Source organism: Filicampus tigris, chromosome 18 (assembly GCF_054856515.1).
Source record: "Filicampus tigris isolate MCC_2025a chromosome 18, RoL_Ftig_1.0, whole genome shotgun sequence".
Taxonomy (NCBI): domain Eukaryota; kingdom Metazoa; phylum Chordata; class Actinopteri; order Syngnathiformes; family Syngnathidae; genus Filicampus; species Filicampus tigris.
The window spans coordinates 348,361-371,228 of record NC_141234.1 but is presented as its reverse complement, the minus strand read 5'-3'; the positions used below and the strand labels follow the sequence as shown (position 1 = coordinate 371,228).

Genomic DNA, 22,868 nt, shown 5'->3' with positions numbered 1-22,868 from the left:
CTGAAAAAAGGAAGTGCAAATATATGAGAGCAAAAGTTATTCAAAGTTAGTCATCATTGGTGGCATCAAAGTCATTGGAATGAAATCCCTCTTCATCCCTACTGCTGACCGCCATCTCCTCAGCATCCAGCGCTGCCTCATCATTATGATGCTTTTCTTCAATATATCCTTAATAATAATAATAATAATAAAGCCTATGGATTTAATTTTTAATTGACCAAGAAAACTTATGATTTGTAATGCATGTAACTTTGTAATCACGTAGTCGTTAATGTTCTGTCAGTGCCCTGAACAAACCAACCAAAAAACTAACACTATATGCAAAGTCTCATATCCTCCCAACACAATGCAGTGACTCAGTCTGACGTAACACTCCGTGCTACCTGCCGCAGCTGGGGTCAACCGCGGCAACATTACATTTCAAAACAAAAACTGCATCTGAAATGACAATACAAATCAGACAGCAGCTTTGTGCGCGCGTGAAGTTGCGAGACATTTTGTTTAACCAGTGGACGGAAGGTTTTACGGCTCCATAAAGTTTTTGTATGACATAAGTGCATAATGTTAATGTCGTAATGTAGCCCTTAACTCAAATTCAACCAGAACATTAACCGTTCGTGAGGTATGCTTACTTGTCCAAATTGTCTTTGCTTTTTCTGATCGTGTATTTACATCTGCTGGTCACCTTGTGAACTGCATCCATTTGAGCCAAGAAAAGAAAAGTTGTGTTTGTGTACTTTCTCCAGTTAACCACGGGGGGGCGTCATAAACTTAATCCCAATATTTTTCCGTGTTCCGTAAACTGAAGGAAACTGTCGCAAATTCAATTTCAGTGTAAAAAGATATTTACGGGCATTTACATTTTAGAACTTCGTGCTTAAAATTACACTGTAGGAATCAATATTTTATTATTATCATAAAGTGAAATTAGATCACTGTTTGTGTGTATTTATTTTGAGTCATTCAGCAGTTCGAGGCTATCTGCCCTATCACCGGCTGTTGTGCTGGAATGTCGTAATAACAGCAGCCAGTCACGTCAGTATCTTATAAAGTTGACTCACAAGAGGACAAAAATATTAGCTACTTTGAAGTTATTTAGACATTACTTTCGGCTTTCCTTTGGTTATTTGCTGGAAATAAGTGAATAAACGGCGCAAGTGAGTGAACTACCGTAAACCAATACGAGGAAATGCTGCATTCAGGAACAAGTGGAATTAGGATGACAGTATTCTGTATTTTCGTTTGCACCGAACGTTTTAGCGTTTGGTTGATTTGTAAGTTTCCAATAGTATAAGATGTTTAAGTATCAGAGTATATATATATTTGATGCACAGTCGTGGACGCGGCACTCGGATTAGCGCCGTGCCAACGTAATAAACGAGCTATCATGAAAGCATCACAGGATCCCCCCCTTTTTTTTATTTTTTTATTTTTTAGGAGCGCTGATGTCATTTCAAAACTTAAACCAAGCCTCCTAAAGTCCACACGGCGAGTTGCTCTCCGCCTTTTCTACAGGAAAGTCTTCTTCTTCTTCTCTAAAGTGCAGCCCAGTGTAGGTGAAATTGTAAAATAAGCCTTTTGGGAGGAGGATCATTTACTGAAACTACCCGAAGGACAGTTTCATTGCAATTGGGAGCCCCCTTTTCAGCGGGCATAAGTTTTTCCTTTCCTCCTCTGTGTGTTTTTAAAACCACCGAAAATGAACCGGAGCTTTAATCGGTCTCAACCCCTGCGGAACGTGGATCTTAACGCCGTGGAGGTGAAAAGCAAGGTAGGTGAGATCGTGCGCTGAAATGTTTGTTCGGGGTTAAAAGACGGAACGCGATGAACATGGTCGCGAGGACACGAAAAAAAAAAAAAGGGAGAAAAAAAACGAGCACACGAATGTGCGTTTGAAAGCCTAAATGTTCCATTTCTATTCTTTATTTGACACACTGTATTCACTTTAAATATCGCTGTTCGTTTTTTTTCTTCGAATTTTAAAGTGATTATCAGCTGGGAGACATGTGAAGATATCCCCCCGCCCCCCAAAAACACTTGGAAGTATTTCAATTTGTAATGTGTCAAATCGTTGTACATTGTGCTGAGTTCAAGTGTCCTTGTTGTTTTGCACGCTGGCCGACGAATCGCGCAAAATAAGCAAATGGGTTGAGTTTGGTGGGAGTCGGGGTGAGTTGGGTGGGATCATCCATTTATGCGCAGTTGAATCCAATGTTGACAGTTTTCGTCATTGCACTAGCGTGGCTGAAGCGCAACCGCAGTATCGCGATAACCACCGATATGGCTGGCAAAAAGCACATGGCGCGTTTCCTTCAGTAAATCGATATTGCGATGTGTCGTAGAGATATTCCATCCTTTCCAATATCACGACCATCGCACAACGGCCGCATTGTGCCGCGACTGATGATCTTTGTCGGACTGGTGATAATATGTATCTAACGGATCTCTTGCCAATTTATTGATTACCACCGTTGTGATACCACTAATAATACAGTTTTTCAATTGCAATTGCAATTTGGCTTTGTGAATTCTTCAGTTACACTGTGATGTATTGTGATATCACTGGCAAAATAGTATTGAGTTTCCCTCAAAACTATTACCAAATAAACCATTTTGTAGTGAGTTTATCCAATGCATAGATAGCGTGATGTATGGTAGGTGATTTTCTTTCCAATATATCAATTAGAGCGCAATCTGGTTCCGCGATACCACTGATATTGTGATACCACTGCTATCATGGGCCAAATATTGTAATAGTATTGTCTTGCGAATATTTTAATGTATTGCCATTCAGTTTGGACAGCGTCAATGTTTTTATCAGGTTTAGCGTCTTGTCACCTGCAGCTGGTGCACCGCACATGATCTCACATTCGCAACATTTTGGTTGTTCCTGTGATAAGCCTATCAGGGAGGCTCGAGGCTTGGAGCTGGTTTCACTCACTGGTGAACCTCTTATCACAGGCTAGGTGGGATGATGACGCCACGACTTTGATTTCAGCAGTTTCCCAAACATAATTATTTGTTACGACTGTCACTGGAACCCTGCAGATCAGGTTTTTTAGCGGAGGTGGCCATCGCAAAGTAACTCGCCCAACGATATGATTGTGCGATACAGCGATTGTGCAATCATTGATATACGTATTAGAAGAAAACACATCCTCAAGAATTTTAGTGAGGAGGTGCTCCTGACCTCCTTCCAGCCAACGTGGACTCCTGCCTGCGACCTGCAAGGCAGCCAGGAAGCTGCTTGACAAACTGGTTTGTTGGCGATAGTGTTAAGAGGGGGAGAGAAAAGAAAAGAAAAAAAAAAAAAAAAGTGAATCTCCATCGTAATTTGCTATGAAAAACGGAAGAGAAGCCCGCCAGGGCCTAAAACGTGCCTGAACATGACATGATTCATGCTAAACTGAAGGATGTGTCACTCCCAGCAGCCGTCCTACATCGGGACTTGTTCAAGCCTATGAAGGCTGTGATGCGATGGACTCAAATCGTCGGCGAAACACAAATGATCGTGTGACTTTTCTTTAGTTACATAAAGGAACCTTATCTGCGATTTTCATCCAGGACCGCTGTATTGTGATGCCACTGATATTATTGACAAAATCTTGTGCGTACCTTGTGTCAAATATAGCAGCTATAGAAAAATATTGCTGTCGTATTGAATTGGGGGTTTTCACTTACGATGTAGATATTGTACAAGGTTTTATGGCAATAGTATGAATCGTGTTACCATTGGTATCATCTGCAAAATATCATGGTATCGTAGTGTGACTTTTCATAAGTGATTATCGTAGTAGTTTTTTTTTTTTTTTTTTGCTCAGTGATTGTATAGTTGCCGTATGACGATACCATGAAAATAAGTTATAGTTTTGCATTTGTTTGAAGTGGTTATGTGCTTCTTGCGTAGTGGTGCAAACCAAACAGCACTCCTCTTGCAGTACTCTTGTGTCTATTGTGTTCCTTTAATGTTAGCGAGCTCCGGTAATGATGTGTCATTTTAGTTTCTTGAGGGGCGTGCCTTTGTACCTCAACGTGGCATCTCTGGCCTTTGCTCCGAGGTTCGCGAGTCACATGATGACCTGGCCCAAACCATCACTTGTGGCTCGCGTGTTCTTGTGTGCGGCACAGGTCAGAATGAAGCTTCTTAGGCATCGGGTTAGCTCAGCAGCAAGGTAGTGGAGCAGAATGCAAAGTCTTTCTTCACAAAGCCACCTTAGCAGCATTCAGATATCCCAAATCTACTTTAGCACCAGGCTAGCTAAAGCATAAAAGCATTGATCATACATGTTGCTCATGGCAAAGCTGCTGTAGCATTATGTTAGCTTGACAACAGGGCGGCTTAGCATTAAGCTAGCACATTATGAAGCTACTTCCGCTTATGGCAGCTTAACATAAAAAAACTACAATAGCAACTGTTACATTTTGCATTCAAAAGTCTTCAGAAAGTCAGGTGAAGTCATGGGTTGATCTTCAAGCCCAATTTCCCTCTAGGATTTCTTTGTGTCGTGTATCTTAGCATAATGCTATCTCTTCAGAAAGCTCCTCGATTGTTTAGTCCGCTCAGCCTTATGCGAGCTTATTGTTGAGTGTAAATCTTGTTAAGTGGAACTTGTTGTTGTTTTAAACGTTGTCTTTGGGTCTTTTTCAGTACGGCGCCGAGTTCCGGCGCTTCTCGGTGGACCGGCTCAAGCCGGGCAAGTTCGAGGAGTTCTACAAGCTCATCCTGCACATCCACCGCATCGCCAACATGGAGGTGATGATCGGGTACGCCGACGTGCACGGAGACCTGCTGCCTATCAACAACGACGACAACTTCTGCAAGGCCGTGTCCAGCGCGCACCCCCTGCTCAGGATCTTCATACAGAGACAAGGTAAGGCCACCGTGGTATCACCGTGGCGCAATTGCGCGATGATACGTGACTGACCAAAAGCCGCGAAGATGCTGGAGCCATATTTTGCCAAAGATATCCCGGAATAAGAGTTCTAGTGGAACCGAAAGACTCGATGCTATTCCATCAACATTTGCACGCTCGACGTGTGCTCGGACTGCCGCGGTTTCATAACTTCATCATGGTGTGAGCGATTATGATGCAGCGTGAGGTTTAGTCCCAGCCCTAGCATGGCCGTTGATTTGTACATTGATTTTTTTTTTTTCCATTATTTAGCTTTCATTATCTCACAAGCAGTAAACCTTAAAAAAAAAAAAAAAGACATTAAATGTATTTTGGCTGCACTGGACTGAAGTCGAATTTCCCTTTGTAATATTTCCTAATCCAATTACGTTGGGCATTTTTGTTGACCTCATGTAAGGCTTCGTCTGTGTGTGTGTTTGTGTGTTTAATGCCCTCTGATTGGCTGGATGTTTCTGTCTGCCCGATTAAGCCCCGTGTCTTATCCAAAGGAAGGACACACACTCACACACACTCACACATGCGCACACACAACCCCATAGAAATCAGGTCATTGAGCAAAGCTTGTATCCCGGCATACCAGACATTACTGGGAGACAAAAGATCGGAATGAAAGGAGAGACTCCCTCCACACGTCTACAAAGACGACAGCCCGTCAGCTCGAGTGGGAACTACTCGCCGTATTCTCGCCCGTTGCTTCTGACGTAAAAAAAACTCACTTTTGGAGTGGCGGGCCACCAACTAGCCTACCAATGAGTATGCAAATGTCCCCTTATTCATATTCATGTCCACTATTAGTTTGGACACACTTTCTCATGCTATTGAATGAGAAATTGTCCAAACGTTTGACTGGCAGTGTAGATTGCTTCATATTTGCCATCCTTTCTTCATAGTGTCGTGTTTTGCAAAAGGCAAACGGCTAGTACAAAATGAGCGCAGTCTGCAGGAGTGAAAAATGTTGGCTCTTGTCAAAAGGCGGCCATCCACTTGTCGGAGGTCTGCCGAGCAGGTGGTCTGCACGCGCGCGCCCAGTCCTCAATCGTGATGACCTGGACCAGTGGCACCGGCTGACACGGCCGTCTCACACACATGCGCGCATGCCACTGACGCAGGAGGTAGTCATACACTTCACACACACACACACACACACGTCTTTGTTCAACGTCTAACAATGCGCTGCACTGACGACTGAAGATGCTGCAGCGTCATCGGCCGCTGTGACATCACAAGAAAAATTGTGTACAGGAACAAAGGAGCCAATCGCAGACATGCTTACTGAGCCGTCCAAAATCTAAATCAATTTTTGCGGGGGAGGACATTACGTCAACACTCCAAACTTGACTCGTACTAAATAAATGCCCTGAGCAGTACATTTCTGGAAACATGCTACTTCCTTCCATTGGTCCGCGTTTGCAATGCAAAACGTGTTGCTTTGTGTAACCCACATAAAAAAAAAAGAAATAAACAAGCAAACATTTTCCTGGTCTACGTGCTTGTTTGCATGTATTGGCATCCACATGCGCATCAACATTCAAGTCGAGCCAGTCTGCATTGCGACAAAAAGTATCGGCGTGCCATTTCTCGCACTGGCAGAATGGCAGAATGGCAGAATGGCAGAATGGCAGAATGGCAGGATGGCAGAATAGCAGAATGGCAGAACGCACCTCCCCAGATGTGAGTCAGCCGCAAAAAACCTTGCGGAGCGCTAAAATAAGCTCCCGTCATTGGCGTAAACTCAGTCCAAATGGATTGTAATTGTTCCTCGGAGTGGAAGTTTGATGATCAAGCTCTTTGTTTTCCTGACACATTTCGTGGACTCATCTGGCTAAATTAGCCGCATGTGACGCGTTTGCGCTAATGTCGTACATTTGTCCACATTTTTGTTCATTTGTAACGCTGTCAATGGGGACGTGGCCGTGCGAGGGAGGACTGCCTACGTTTGTTTATTTTGGGCCAAAGATAAGGTGGACAGGAAACTCATCCAACCCAGATCCGCTTGTCACAAGCCTCCCTTGCCCATTACAGTAGAGTCACGATAAAAACAGACCTTAACGTGCACTTTCCACTGACTAACTGATCTGGGTCAAACTACACCCCCTCGAGTGTCATGAAATGGGGATTGTGCGATAATTGATTGGCGATTGGAGCAATCCATGAAATATCATGGTATGCAGAGCAGTGAATTATTGCGACGATTTGATCGATGATCTCGGCGGTATCACAATACAGAGATTTTGCGATAATTGTCATGCCCGTGTGTGACTACACGGTTGTATCTAACTAACTGAAGAAAAGTCTCATTATGATAATATCGTGATATTTTAGCGATGATATCGGTGGTGTCGCGATCCAGGATTTTATGCAATAATCAATATATTGTAAAGGAAAACCCCATGTACAATACACGGCGGGACCGAGAACAATACTGTCGTGTCGCAACATTTGACCCATGCTTTGCCATAGTAGATGAAGAGAACCCTCTCTGATATATCGGGATATGTCATGAAAAGTCACAATAGCATGTTATGCAAATTTTTCCCACCATATCAGTGGTATCACGATACAGCCATTGTGCAGGAATCAATATCGTCCAAAAAAGAAAGCCCATGTAGAGTATTTGTCTCTAACTGAAGAAAACTCACCAAGTCATCATTGTGGATATCAGTGGTATCACGGTACAGGACTTTTGCGATAATAATCATAATAATAATCAGTTTAATGTGGAGAGCCCATCTATGGTACATCGTGATATCTATGTAACGGAAGAGAAACCGTGCCGCGTTATTGCAACAGTTTAGGTAATTGCAATATTTTGAAAATGACACCACAAGAAGATAAGTGGATGAGGAACAACGCGGCAAAAAAACAAAAAAAAAGCACTTTTCGGGCTGGAAAAACCCCACCGCACAAAGTTTCCCACGTGACGAAAGTGTATCGGCATTGCAGCCAACGTGCCCGTCTGAATTGAGGCGCTACACACCTTACAGTTGGCGCCTGTCGGTTATTGTAAATTGTTTCTGATGACCTAATCAGAAAGACTGTGTCAGTTGTTGGCGTCAAGACAAGCAACAAATGAATGAGCTCATACATGGTCTAGACTCCTTGGTGTCACGCCGAATCTTCGGATATTTCGGACAGTTGTGTGCTCCCAGTTTGACGTTTGGTGTCAAAGAACTTGCACAGAACCAAGTCATCTTTTCTTTCCTTTTCTTTCTTGTACCTGATACGTTCATAGCCTCTCTCCTCATGTTCTGCGATAACAACTGTGAACTGCCAATTTCAATAACGGGGGGGGGGGGGGGGGGGGTGTTGTTAGTTAAGCAGACCCTAAGTCGGGTTAAAAACATCTCTGCAGCGGCGCAAGGTAATTACACCCACGGTTCGCAGATGTAGTTTTGTCCAAGCAAAACACCGGGGCTTGTTTAGCCAGCTCGGCTTAGCGCCGGGGACGTGCACGCTTGAGCTCAGACTAAACTTTCAACAAAGGGCAGAGACGGGGAGCCAGAAAGTTTATGCAAACAGAGCGGCAAGGCCGAAGGCAAAGATTGATAAAGACCGATCCAAATCGGAAGCGATTGCAGATGAGCAGAGCAAGCGGCTGTTCCTTCACAACCGGGCAACCGAACGCAGCTGCTGTGTGCTCAAACCAACTTTGCAGGGACTCGGCCAGTCGCAGAAACGTCACTGGAGACACCCTGGAGCAGCCTGTTCACGTTTTGTGCGTGCGTGCGTCTGCGTTGCATTTCATAAGAGCCTGACCTTCAAGCGACTGTTCAACCGACACAGGAGCCCAGAGGAAGCGCCAAATGTTGTTGCAGCCTCCCTCCATCTATGATTTCATGATACTGTAAGAGAGCCGTGTCCAAATGATGATAAGCGCACATTTGTTGGTCTGAAATGGCCAGGATTTGTTATGATTTCCTTTCTGAGGAAATAAAAGAGCGCAGGTAGACATCCAATTTCCTCTGGGCAGGAATGTCAGCTTAGTTGTCTTGGAAGCAGCTTGTTTTTGCTCATTACATTCTGGTCAGATTATTTGCCGTTTTGTCAGAGTCACTTCACAGCGGAGATGCGAGCGGTTCTTTTGTGTGCTGCGGACGCAGCCGACTGGCCTCTCCTGCATGCCAAAAGGGCCGGTGTGTGTCAACGTGCAAGCGGCAGGTCACGACCGCTGACGATTTGAGATCTGCCTGGATGGACGTCGGCCACCGCCGCCGACGTCGGTCGCTCCCGTGACTTTTGCAATAAATCTCCGAGAAAGCTCACGTCACGCTTTGCTGCTCCTTTGCATGTTGGAAGCCTCCCAGTGGATGATTAACTCGCATGCCTGCCATACCACGATGAGAGTGAAGGCCGAGCTTCCTCATACCAGCCATGGGAACGCGCTGACTCTTTGTCCCGTCTGATTGGAGTTTGTGGCGTCCCTTAAGCAGCCGTTCCTGTTTGCTTGACTTTGCTTTGCTTTGCTTGACTTTGCTTTGCTTGACTTTGCTTTGCTTTGCTTTGCGTGACTTTGTTTTGCTTTGCTTTGCTTTTCTTTTGTTAGTCAAGTTCACAGATCACTTCCAGTTCTTGACACTGCCTACACAACAAGTCAGGCTGGACGCATACATGCCTCTTTCAAAGCAGGAGAATCTGTCGAGACTTACTGGCCTGTGCCGCTTTTGAAGGTTGGACTGTGAAACGTGCAAGCCAATCCTTGATGAACGCCTACTTAAGCGTGATTTCTTGACAGAGAGGGTTAAGCCCAGATGTTTCGTGGCTAGCCAAAGTCCCAGGCCTCCGGCCTGGGGGATGGAGCCGCACACTTAGAGGCTCACTTCATCTGTCTGAACCCCCCCCCCAAGGGTTTAGCTACCTTAAGAGACAGACGCTAGCGCTTAAGCACCAGTCAGTTGTGGAACCTCACGTCGGCAGACAGTGGCCAGGAAGAAAGGGAGGAGGAACAGGGACGGACAACTCCCAAGATTTTGTTCTCTCCCGGGGCTAAAAGGGGGTTAGACCGAGACATAGCGGGGGCTAAGAAAATAAGTTGTAAATATATTTTAGAATAGGGAATAAAATGCTGGAGGGGCTTAACTGGGGCTTCACCAATTTCTGACGGGGCTATAGCCGCCCCCCAGCCCCTGCCTAGCGCCATCCCGGAGGAGGAAGAAAGTGGGCAGGTTGATTCCGCTGTGGGCCGTCCTGTGGTTTCGCGGCTATCCTTTGCTGCGATGTAAGCAGAAATGGGAGAAAGCGTCTGAAGAAGAGTGAAAGTTCCTGAAAGCACAAGGCAAAAAGGACAAAAACCAAACAAGCTTTTCCTAAGCCATTCCTGGTCTTGACACCATTGATGTTCTCAGAGGAACGGGGCAGCAGATCGATGTGAAACGTAAGCAGAATGACCGGAGCGTCACTCCTGGCTCTTTCCATTGGGGCGGGGTGTCACTTTTGGCTCTTGGCGCTCATCGGCTTGGCAGCCGGTGTGCTTTGAAGATCAAGGCAGCAGCATGGAAACCTCGGCTAGCTCTGGCAAGGCTTCACCGTGGCGTCCAGTCTGCTAGGAAGGCTTCCCGCCAGCTGCGTGTGCACGCGGCTAGACAATCCATCCAGGTGCTTGCTTGGCATCAGCTCTTTGCGAGTGCGCTTGTAAAAAGCGGCGTGGTGTTCTTGAGACAATGCCTCCGGAAGTCAGACGGGGCTGCGATGTACAGCGGGGCGCAGCCTCGCTCTCAAATCCCGTCTTGTAAATCGTCAGGACGTGATTCTGAGGCCAGGAGAGGCCCGGGGAGGTCTTGGCTCTTTTGAATTCACCTCGTAAACTGGTTTGTTGTGTTTGGCAAACCTGCGTTGGCGCCGGTGCATCCTCCACAGGCTTTTGATTTTGCTTTGCGACCACGCTTTGAACGGTGACCCCATCCTCCAGCCACCAAGCCCTCCGCCTCCCACCTCCCCTCCTGGTTCCGCCTCCTATTCCCCCGCAGGGAACTTTGCAGACATTGTTGGGCGGGTTGGAGGTTTTTGCTTTTGGGTTTGTTTTCACCACTTCTTCAATTTGTCACACCGGTTGAGAATATTTCAGTCATTTGTTTGCTTTAGACACTAGCAGGTTCTTCGTAAATGGGATCGGTAGCTCATAGTTTTTCCAGTTCACACATGCCGTTATTGACGCAGACATTGTAAGGGGTCGACCGACGAACGCAGTTGGACTCCATTGCTAACCAAAAGGTCTGTTCCTATGGAAGCATCTAAACCGTTTTTCAGATTGATTAAAGTGTGGTCCAGGGGAGCCGGCCTCTTGGATTCGTTTTTTGCCATACTCCCGCATTACCCCATATTCATTCTTTTATTGTGGTTTTAAAGTGGAGTTTCACTTGACATGTGTACGTGGTGCTACGCCATTGGCAAGACCCACAGTAAAGGCCTACCCACCTACAGCTGACAGACAGACAAACAAACAACTTCCTGAGTCAGTGTTGGCCTTCAAAGTGCACAAGAACAAAAATACTCTGTTGTGGTCTGTTGTTCTTCTGAGCCTGTTTTTTTTAAGCGGTTGAAAGCCAAGCATGTGACGCGTGAGTAAAATTGATTATTGACACACTCGTCTGGTGTAACATTTTAATTTGAGAAAAGCCACCAAAGAGTCTGGCCCTGCTGAAAGGATTTTGCAAACTCTTGTCAGCACTTTAGTTCCAAGTGGAACCGTTTATAGTAAATGATGAATTTAAAGGCATATCTTTGATCTATCATTTGTTGAATAGATGACCTTGAATTAGATTAAAGCCTGTGTGATTTTCTACATTTTTCTTTGTGCGCATACGATCAATGATGCCCGTTTAAGAGGAGAGCTGACAACGGCCCCTCTAAAAGCTGATGTCCACCTGGATTCTCCCTATGTTGCTTTGTACAAATGGCACAGACACAGGACGGGTGTGAGACGGGTAACATCGACCCTCCTGGACTGCGCAACCTTAATGCCCCTTTTGATATGCTTTTCGCACTGCCTGAAAGATGTGACATTGAGATTGGGATTGGATGGAGTCCATCCTGCCAGTTTCCGCCTTTGGAGGTGCTATTGCAGTTGGAAGTGAGGCAACAAAAGGGTAGAAACTCTGTTGAAAGTGGCTATTTCCTGTCAAAACTGGCTCTTTGGGGGATTTTCAGGAAGATGAAGTGGACCTGGCAATTTTCTTCCCTTTTGAAGGTTGGATCATTCCCGTAAAAGAGACGCGATGACTGTGTGAAGGCCAACGCCAGACACTCTGATCCCACCCTTTGTTGGTGTCCATCAAGTATTTGATACGTCATGCCGCATGCCATGATCTGGTTACTGTGTGCAATATCCTGCTTTTTCGCTGTGTGGAAGCGGCCACTTTGCCGACCAGATTTGAGAAAAAAAAACCATTCTATTTCCTGACAGTGACATGTGGAGTCCTGATCCCAGGAGCCGTGACCTTACCTTAAAGAGATGCGTCGGAAAGTTCCGAGATCAACTTTAACCCCGGCCGTGGTTGAATCGGGCTCTAGCGAGTGCGGGAAGAATTCCAGCTGGGCGCAGAGCGGTGTTCTTAGTGGGTTTCGGCGAGGGAGGAGTTACTGGTTTGCGTGAAGGCCTCTGACTGCAGCTCCTCCTTAATTACAGCCCAGCTCCAAGCAGGCCAGGCCTGGCATGCTGTGACCATGCATCTGAAATCTCGCTCAACCACAGAAGCTGGAGTTCTGTGAGATTTGTGTCTTTCGTAGAAGAATGGCCCTTGGTGTCTTTTAAAGAAGCGTTTGAATCGAAGCCTTAATAATCCTGCAGGCCCGCATCCAAAAGACGGGGGATGTCAACTCGCCAGCATTTCTTGTGCAAAGGGATATTTTTGGAGGCCGTAATTACAAAGTGGCTTTGCTCTGCTGCGCCGCGCTGGCAACCGCGCCCACTTTGCTGGTTATATAAAAGAGGTCCTTGCAAGATCCCATCCCGAGCATGCGAGGTCACTTATTGTCCTGTTAAATTCAGCGGCGCGCACAAACAGGAGAGAGCCCGAGGACGTTGGATTGTCACAGCTCTTATGTGCTTAGATGGCGCCCATGTGCGCCCCGCTCCGTCTTTTCACGTACCCTTGCTGGCATGGTAATGGGCGGGCAATTTCCATGCATGGCTGCAGATCGCAAGCATCTTTTTGACTCTGGTCGCCCTTGTCATGTCATGTTGTTTCCATCTACAATGTTGGCTGTGTTGACACGAGCAGTCAGGCACCCTTGAGTGGCGCCGACGTCGATCCTTTTTGGGCCAGGTTGCGGTGGCCGCGTCACTACGGGTACTGGCCCCAAATATCCCGCGTCATCTCATTTGATATCAGACGCATCAGCTTGTAGGGTCGAGCGGCCCGATGAGCATCCAGGTCTACCGGCACCTATAGGTCATGAGGCTAAAACAATCGGGACAAGCTTTCGCCCCAACCACCACCACCCTGCCTTTTGTCCACTGTGTCAACTCTGCTCTTAATTGACAACTTATTTTGGGGTGGTTTGTTACCTAAAATCGATCTCCCACCATGCGCATCTATGTTCCGTAGAGCATAATAGACCACCGTGAGAAGACGCTGCCCTTTTATCTTTCAAACATGTGGGCCACGCTTCGACAGCGCCAATCAGGCCGCCTCAGCATTTGAGGATGGAAAAGAGGAAGGAAAAGGACTGAAGCGTAGGGGCGGGGGGGGGGGGGGGGGTAGCCGGGGGACCCTCTCAGGCCCTGACGCTTTGGGCCGGTGAATAACAATAGACACATGACAAGTTGCGCGGACTGGAAATACTCCCACTGACATGTTTGCAGGCAGGCAGAGTGGATGAAGTAAGCAAGCGGCGTCAGTGGCGCAAAGGAGGGGGAGGCAGGAAGAGGCCGAGGATGTGTGTCAGCACGCGCAGGAAGTTATCTTTGCTGTGATCGTTGGCTTCAGGTGGAGTGTGAGGAGCGGCCTTGCGAAGGATTGAGCCAATCTGGGCAGTCAATGAGGGTGTCGCCAGAGATTTCGGCACAGGCGGCAAAAGTACTTTTGCGCTTACAGACTGCTGTCAAGTCAGTTCAGAGATTTGGTTCTTGAGGATAAAAAAGCCGCAAACAAGTTTAAGACTGAGGACTATGTCGTACTCAATAGTTAAAATGGGGACCTGCGGGGCACGTCTGAGTCCGTTATAAGACACCCCTCCCCCACTGCGTAAGAACTTGAGCGCCTCCGTTCGCATGAGCGGTTATCTGGCACACTTGCGATGTGCACTTAGCTTGCTAGCTATGCCCGCAGAGAAAAAGCCCCCGTCTCCCCTTCAGATCGTCCGCCGGCGTGGCCGCATTGGAGCGCCTCGTCGTCGGCTGCGAGTGTGCCCACATCACGCAACAAGTAGCATCTGTTTTTCCAGGAACGTATCGACTTGAAATTCAGTTCGTTTCCAGGGTGAATATTGATCTGAGTGACGAGTAAATTGAGTTACAGGCTTGGTCACGGAACAAATTCAACTCCAAAGTTAAAGTAGGACTGTAGTTTAAAGTTGCAGGGTTGACTTTGGCCCCGGTTCTGTGCCGGTGCCATTTAAGCAGAACATCAATACGCAGGCGGGAAAGTGGCAGATTTTACAAGCCGTTGACTTGTGCACACTTGAAACGTCAAGGAATAGCGTGGCAACAATGACAAGTTTTGATTGGATCAGTAAGAACATGACAGACCCCTTTGAAGTTTCAAGAATATTTTCCCAGGCGGCGCACCAAAGCAAGTTGCAATATGCGTGTATTTGTTTTATTCCTTTTCAGTAGTGAGCGCGCTGAATGTCTCCAGATGTGGCCGCACTGCATGCGCAACATTACATCATAGCTTAGTAGCCTACTACTGCCATTGGTACTTTGGTGCAGTAGGGCGCTCAAAAGCGGCAATGTAATACATATTTGGGTGAGGGATATGATCGTATTTACGACGGCATGGTTATTTACGACGGCATGGTTGAATCGCGATTAAAAAAAAATCCGTACATTGCAGCAGCGGCTAATGTTTTTGGGGCCGTGTCGTAAGGGAAAAAAGCTTTTTGGGGCAAAACAAAAACAATTGGAGAAAGGCCTATCACGCTACCCGAAGTGGCTGTATCGACACGTTACGTGCTGATGTCCAAATTGACAGTCCCTTTGGCACAAGAAAAAAACGATTTCAACTAAAACACGCGCGTCAATGTGATGTAGCTGTCGCCAGGCAATCCTTTTAGGATTTGTTTTATCGCAACAATACAATTCTTACATTAAAACCCCTGCATCACAAAAGCGACATCTGAGACTGTGGTATTGACCGCGCATTGGCTTCGACATATAAGGATAGAACAAAAACATTGTAGGTCTTCCTTGATCGTTCGTCCCTGGCTCACACATCACCTGTTTGTCAAAGGGAATGAGCCATTTGTTCATTTGTGTCCGCTAAGCTAATCTCTTTGAAACTTTTGCATTCCTGCTGCACGTGCGCCGCTAATCCCGTGTGTCTGCTCGTTGTCTGTCATCTGCCGGCCAGCTCGTAAGAAAGATTAGAAAGGGACTCCGGGGGAGAGCTCGGCCAGAGGACGAGCCGCAGAGGTTACCGACTCTGCATCGCTCTCACCTTAGCCGCTATATTTAGCCGATATTCAGACATAAAGCCGCAGAGGGTGAGCCATTGAATTTGGCATCATGGTTTTTTTTTCCGTTCGGTCACTCCCGCCGTTGAAACGTGTGTTTATTCTTACTTACTATCTCTCGTCACGGCAACTGGCTCGACCGCAGCTGCATTTTAGTTCATCCTCCTCGGATGTCTTTGTGGGAATTTAGCTGATTGGCCTCCAAGTGGGTCCCATTTCAAAACAGTTTGTCCCCATGGGAAATAATTGACGTGGAGAAATGAATTCAAATGAACTGTACAGGCCATCATACTGTATTACAATTCTACAAAAGAAGTTAAAGGCTGTACAGTATAATAAAACTGGAATAATCGTTTATTTTGAGTAAAATGGATTGCGGGCGACCAAGTGTCAGTCTACTGCGCCGCCCAAAAAAAAAACCTGTACTCTCCGCCCCCCCCGGGCGATGTTGATCACATGTCGGCTGTTCCCGTTGAAAGGCGTCGGGAATGCTCCTGCTTTGATGTCTGCTGCTCCGTTTTCCTGTAAAGCCCCTACTCTTGGTCTGAAGCGCTGTCGGCACTTGCGCCTAAGGCTGAAGCCTGAATCGTGGTGGCTGTTTAAGCAATGGTGGGGCTACGACACCTACGGAGAAGGCTAAACCTGAAACTCCCTTGATCGCCCGCCCCTGCGAGTCCGAGGTAGCCCGGTTTTAAGCGGTCCCAGATGTTTGGGAGCGCGGGGGGTGCTCGCAAAGGGGGGAGGGCGCTCAGTCGCTCGATGTGCCTCCAAACGGCACGCATGCAAAGATGATCGGCTTTTATCGGGCCACAAAACCTGCTTTGCCTCATTCCCACGCGTGCGTGCGCTCCTTTCGCTCGACCAACCCGATTCCCGAGCACTTTGTTATCGACAAACTGACAGAAGACAACCCAAGCCCTGTGCTTGATCAGGCTGCCGTTCTGGTCAAGCACCAAGCGTTGCTGTTCCGGAACGTGTCCTTTTTGCTTCCCGTTTGATCCCCGCCGCTGCCTGTTTAGGCGGCATGGACAAATCTGCCGCGCAATCGGAGCGTCAAGACTGCACGAGACAAACTTGTCAACGTTAACCAGGAAACGTCACGCCATCAGTAGTGGGACTCACGAGATGATATGTCAGACCCGTTGATTCCGATTCCACCAAAAACCAGGCGCCCCGCTCTGCCGAGAGCTGTCATTCTAGATGACGGCGATTGTTTGTTTTCGATCCGTACGCACCGCGATGGCGCGCCAAACAACCAGAGTCCCAATTTCATCTGCGGTTTGACCTCAATCCGACCCAGCTGCCAGGTACAGTGCATTCTGCACTTTGGAGTACTCGGGTGTGCGTTTCAAAATAAGAGCGTTCCACAACACGAGGACATTCCTTTGGCGTAATGACACACCTGCACCGCAACCCCAGTCAAGTCCTCTTGGATTTGGCAATGACGCATTTTGGTTACTTTATCGAGCTCCTCCAATATTTTCCATCCAGGCAAGAATGTCAAATATGTTTGCCTGTTTCAAGTTCTTTTCGCTCTGTCTGGGCTTCTTTTTATTTTTTTTCTCTCGCGGTGCCTTGGCAGCAGTCTCACCTCAAAACACACACTCAAGCCGTCCCGGGACGTCTCCAATGTGAACTCTGTGCGGCCCTCCCGTTTTTTAGCCATCAGATAGGTGGACTGTGTGTGTGCGTGTGCGTGTGTATGCGCCTGAGCGTTTGGTGGGGGAAACAAAAGGAATGTGTCCGTTTGGCTGGCTTTTCCTCGCAAAGCGATCACCCGGCGCACAAAGCGCTCGAAATGGCACGTTGACGATACACTCCTCCAAATGCTCAACAATGCAGGAAAGCGCATTTAAGCGAGGCCGGCGCTACTGTTCTGCGTGTCACTTTGGATTTGGCTGCTTGAAAAGCTACCTCGCCCAGGTGTGTTTGGGATTTATATGTGTGGCTGGGGGGGGGGGGGTCAAGGAGCAAAGCCCACCAGTACTGCCACTACCACAGCATGAAGTCACCTCATGCTTGCTCTAGTCACTCTTCGCCCCCCGCCAGCCGCCCCCCCCCCCCCCCCACTCCCTTTTTAGTGATTACGGACTCGTCTGTCACTAAGCACTTTGTCACGCCATCATGAGGGAGGGAGGGACGGATTGAGGGGAAGGGGTGGGGGTGGGGGGGTGCGTCCGAGGGGTTGTTGGGGTGCAGGAATGTGAATGAATGTGCCGTGGGTCGGAACGAGTTGTACAGACCGGACGGACAGTATGGTACTGCTTGCTAGTTACGATGTGGTGTTTAAGATCCATGTGTTAGCAAATATGTCCGGACACAATGATTACATCGGCGCCATGTGTGCTTTACTCTATCGAGTGGTTAACATAGACAGCCATGTCATCCTTGCCGAGACACATTTTGCCATATCTGTTAATAAATATATCGGAAGTCTGCCATTTGGATTTGAAGCAGCCATTTCATCTAGTTTGAGACACTTCCAGGGGGCTTTTGAAAAATGGACAGATCTTCTCTGATTACAGTTCTCTACTTCTGTGGAACCTATCTCCCCAGCTAGTTGCTGAAAAACTCACCTCTTCAACGTTTTTGTACTCTGAAAAATTCCACATGATGGCACCAAGGCACATTTTGGACTAGGAAGGGTTAGGGTTAGCCAAAGCCCTGTCGAATAAGAAAGTAGTACGTTGGTGCCATGGAATTACGTGGAAGTGACGCGTCTCCACAAAGAGATAAGCGAAGTATGTTGGAGGTTTTGCGTAGGAGGTGGAAGAAGTTCTGAGAGAATCATGCACACGATCTCTTTTTTTTTCACAGCTAAATATGCAAAGCATTTCTGTTTAAGTGTAAGTTTGGAAGCTAAAGTACGTTTGAAGTTATATTTAAGTTTGAAATCCAACCGATTGCTTATCATAATGAATTCTAATGAATCGATTCATAATTGACAGGATTTGATCGGGACGTGACGGTCACGGCCATACCGCAGCTTGGCTCCAGTCCTGTAGGTGGCAGTAACGCATATTAAAGTGGGAGTCGTCGTGATACGTAGCCCCAACGCAAGGACGTAATGATGCGTTACTCCCCATTTCATGGAACCGTGGATCTTGCACCACAGGTCTGCAAATGTGATTTAGTTTTGACTTCATCTTGCCAGCTAGCCTTGATGACATCTGAACCTCTTGCCATCTGGTGAAGGTAATATCACACAACCGCCAGCTTTTCACCAAGCCACATGTGAGATGTCCCACCCGTCTGAGTCAGAACCCAAGTGCTGTGGCCGCTACCTTACTTACTGACTCCTGCGCAGTTAGCAAGAGCTCATTTGTTGACACAGCCGCTTCACGCTCGCGCTACTTTTTTGGGGCTTGGTTCATTTCCATAATGTCAGCGGCCAGCGTGCGAAGGCCGGCCAGCAGCAAGTGGGAGCAGGGGGTGGCTCTAAGGATTCGGCATAAAACCTTTGTATCTGTTTTTGTATGAGTAGGGGTGCAGGGTGGGCGGGTGGGATCGAGCAGTCTTTGTTTTGAAAGAGAACTGCCTCGTCTTCAAAATAGTAGCCAGTATGTACTTGGGGTCTTTGGGTGTTTCTGACCCTAAGTAAGTCAGACAGTCGCTTGAGGGTCTTCAACCTGTTCCAAGACGGCATCTCTAGACTACATTCCTGGGGGAAGGTCACATGCGCGCATGCTCTTCCCCTCTGACCTTGCGTGGGGTTGCAGGCCCAATCTTGCGGCCTCAAACGAGTGCGCGGAAGAATTGTCGTTCGGGTCGTTGGAACGTCTCTGGTCTAAAATCGGCCTTGGATCGGAAACTCTCGGAACAATCAGACAATGGAAACCTTCACAGTGGAGCGGATAACAATGAGAGAGACGAGGCGGCGAGTCTAAACATGTCGCTCGGGGAAAAACGGGAGTTAAGTGATGCGCCTCGAGGCGGAACGCGACACGATCGAGCTTGTTTGAGGAGAGCCACAAAAGCTCTGCCCCGCCATCTAATCTCACCTCCTCGGACAGACGGGAAACGGACTACAGGAAGTGCACGTCTCTGATTTGAGACCATTCGGAAAAACGCGATGACTTGCACTGCTGCGGGACACCTGCGTTGTTTGCACAATGACTCGTCCTCGTTTTTTTTTTGGGGTCGTTTTTGGCCTCGTCTTGAAAAAGGTGCACAGGAGGGAGGAGTAGTCTTGCCGTCTGCCTTCTCCAAACTTCTTCCAGCCTGAGAGGAGCTCTTGCCAACAAGCTTCCTGTTCAACATTCTGACTCATCATTTCGATAACAGCTCTTCCTTTGTGGGGTGGTACGACGGTGTACGTTTCCATCCAGCGTTCCAGTTCAATCCGGCATGGTTTGGAATGTTAAAACCTGATCGGTCTCGTAGTGCATTTCCAGCACAGCGTACGTAGGCGTGGCGGCATCCACCGAGCCTATCAGTTCTATCTACGGTTTGCGTTGCCGCTGTGCCATAGCGTACGTTTCCACAAAGTGTTCCAGTTCAGTCCGGCAGGGTACGGAACGCTTAATCCTGATCTGGCTTGCGTTTCCAGCGCGGGATGGGATGGGATGGGATGGGATGTGTGCACCGAGCATTCCAGTTTGGTCCTGCGTGCTTTGGAATGCTGAATCCTATTTTTTTTCAGTCCAGTCTGGCATAGTTTGGTGCGGCTTCCATTTTCACTCAGCGCGAGCGATAAATCTTCCCGTTTAGTCTGGCATAGTTGAAAAGGCAAAATCTTGATCAAGAACAACGGAGGACATCCGGCAAGGGTGCTAAAAGTGGTCGGGTAATGATCGGCGATTTCGGTACACTCCTTAACAAGCATTGACTCTCGAAGCTGATGTGTTTGGAAAAGGCTTTAGTCATCCCAGAGCAGCCTTCCTGCTATCAGAAAGGAGTATCGCTCCATGCACAGCGTGTACGGGAAGGCTCTGCACACTCAGCGATTCCTCCACATTAGGAACCGTGTCAATGCAAACACAATGTCATTTGTAACTTGTAGTTCGAGCTTCATTGACAGGAGGGGGGCGCACTTTTTTTTTTTTTTAATTTTTTTTTATAGGGCCTCAGTAATAAGAGCTAGTGCAATCTGTGCAAATGATTTGCAGGACTCTCCAAGGAAAATTCCCGGGCAGTACATCTGTGTGTGTGATTTGAGGCGGGAGGTTGGATTTAAAGGTGTAGTTCCTTCTCGTCACTTTTTTCCCCCCCCCCCCTTTCGTCTTTGCAGAAGAGATGGACTACGCTAATTTTGGCAACAACACCATCACCCGCAGGAAGAAGACTGCGGTCGCTCTGCGCAACAACGACATCAACCGAAAGAGGGCGCACATCCGCATCGGCATGCCGCAGGACTTCCGGCCCGTCTCGTCCATTATCGACGTGGACATCCTGCCGGAATCGCACCGCCGCGTTCGACTCTATCGCCACGGCTCGGACAAACCCTTGGGATTTTACATCCGAGACGGAACCAGCGTCCGCGTGACGCCGCACGGCTTGGAGAAGGTGCCGGGGATCTTCATTTCTCGGCTGGTTCCCGGCGGGCTGGCGGAGAGCACGGGTCTGCTAGCGGTCAACGACGAAGTCCTGGAGGTGAACGGGATCGAGGTGAGCTGGAAATCGCTGGACCAGGTCACAGACATGATGATCGCCAACAGCCACAACCTGATCGTCACCGTCAAGCCCGTCAACCAGCGCAACAATGTGGTGCGTAGCAGTCGCATCTCGGGGAGCTCGGGCCAGTCGTCGGACAGCAGCGGCTCCGCCGGGTACCCGACTCTGTCCGTGGCCCCGGGGGGGGCGCTGCCCCCCGGCGCCCAGGGCTACCAGGATGACCTGGAGAGCGACGATGAGACCGACATCGTCATCGAGAGCAGCCTGAAGCGGCCGTCCCAGAGGTCCAATGCGTCGTTGGCATCCAGCGTGTCTCGCTTACACCTCCAGCAGACGCAGAGTGCCGCCACGTCGGGTCCCGCGGTGCCGCCCAGCCCTCCGCCGCGCCCGCCTTCGGTGGTGTCCACCGCTTCCTTCCACTCTCAGACGAGCCTCAACGGGGGCTCCCACCACCAGAAGCAGCGGCAGCACCAGAAGCAGCAGCAGCAGCAGCAGCAGCAGCAGCAGCAGCAGCAGCAGCAGCAGCAGCAGCAGCACCACCACCACCACCACCAGCACCACCAGCAACACGGCAGCCTGAGCTACCAGCTCCTCAGAGACCTGAACCTCCAGCACAATCAACCCAGCGCCCAGCCGCCCTACCATAGTAGCAACCCGGCACTGCGTCACAGCAACGGGAGCCTGCACAAAATCCTCAGCTCGCTGAAAACGGACCCTCGGCACAGCCTGGCCCTGCCAAGGGGAGGGGTGGAGGAGGACGGCACCGTCATCACGCTATAGTAGCAGCAAATGTCCCGCCGCTCAGACGCGAGAACGCCATGCGCCGGCAGCTCCGATTCACAGACTTTTGTCATCCCCCTCAACAAGATGAGGACAGGAAGTTGCACGCCAAGGATGAGAGAAATCTGTCCTACTGTATATACTGTATACACCTTGGGTTTTTAACAAATCTTTCCCGTCTTACTTCAAAAAATGTATGTATGGAATTTGCGTCAGAACAAATGATGTCTTTTTTAAAACTAAGTGACCACTTTTGTCTAGATTCTTTTCATTCTTGAAACGGGGACCAAACCGAGGTTTGCATATTGTCGGGTTTTTTGAAAGAGTCAATCTATATGTCTTGGATGCCTGGAGTATGCTTTTTAATTGACCTTTTCGACAAATGTCATGAAATTCTTGTATCTGTTTCAATAAATTATTCCTTTTCTCATGGTGCGTTGACCGTGTTCACTTCTCATTTTTGCTCGACACCAGCAAATGTTTTGGCAAGGTACAAACCCTTCTTCCTCCTCAGACCTCTTTGCTAATGAACTTTTTTCGTTGGTTTTTTACGAAGCAGGTCACGTTGTCCAAACATAATAAATCACTTACAAGGCCAAAGCGGTCCACTTTAGTCTGCAGTCAATCAGTGGACTGCCAATATGGAACCGCTCGTCACACAATCACTTAAGCGGTTTCTTTCTCGACTGTGTTTTATTAGTACTCAAAAGGAAGGCTAGGGAACCTTTTCCCTCTCACGCTGTAGAAAGGAAAGCTTCCTCACACGTTAAACGGATGCTTTGCATGGCATCTTTTAAAGCAACAATGAAAAACAAAGCAAAGAAATGAGAGAAAACGCACTTTTTTGCACTTGAGAAACGTCGAGCATGATCATGAAGTAATGTAACGCCCTCCCTCGTATGGTGGTCACTGGCCACCCGTTCGTACAAAGGGTGGGGCGGCGGGGGAAGG

The 22,868-nt window shown here is 48.2% G+C and overlaps 1 protein-coding gene across 1 annotated transcript; it reads left to right on the top strand.

Moving 5' to 3' along the window:
- Window positions 1–1,236: 1,236 nt before the first annotated feature.
- pard6gb (par-6 family cell polarity regulator gamma b) lies at window positions 1,237–22,352 on the top strand. Its single transcript, XM_086014652.1, has 3 exons — window positions 1,237–1,771; window positions 4,649–4,871; window positions 20,755–22,352. Exons 1-3 carry the CDS (start codon window positions 1,700–1,702, stop codon window positions 21,915–21,917), a joined length of 1,458 nt encoding a protein of 485 aa, XP_085870778.1. The 5' UTR covers window positions 1,237–1,699; the 3' UTR covers window positions 21,918–22,352.
- Window positions 22,353–22,868: the final 516 nt, after the last annotated feature.

Excerpts from the sequence above, each read along its gene's own strand:
- pard6gb (XM_086014652.1), top strand. The coding sequence starts at position 1,700 with ATGAACCGGAGCTTTAATCGGTCTCAACCCCTGCGGAACGTGGATCTT. Across the intron at positions 1,772-4,648 it reads CCGTGGAGGTGAAAAGCAAG|TACGGCGCCGAGTTCCGGCG; the intron begins GTAGGTGAGATC and ends GGTCTTTTTCAG. Across the intron at positions 4,872-20,754 it reads GATCTTCATACAGAGACAAG|AAGAGATGGACTACGCTAAT; the intron begins GTAAGGCCACCG and ends TCGTCTTTGCAG.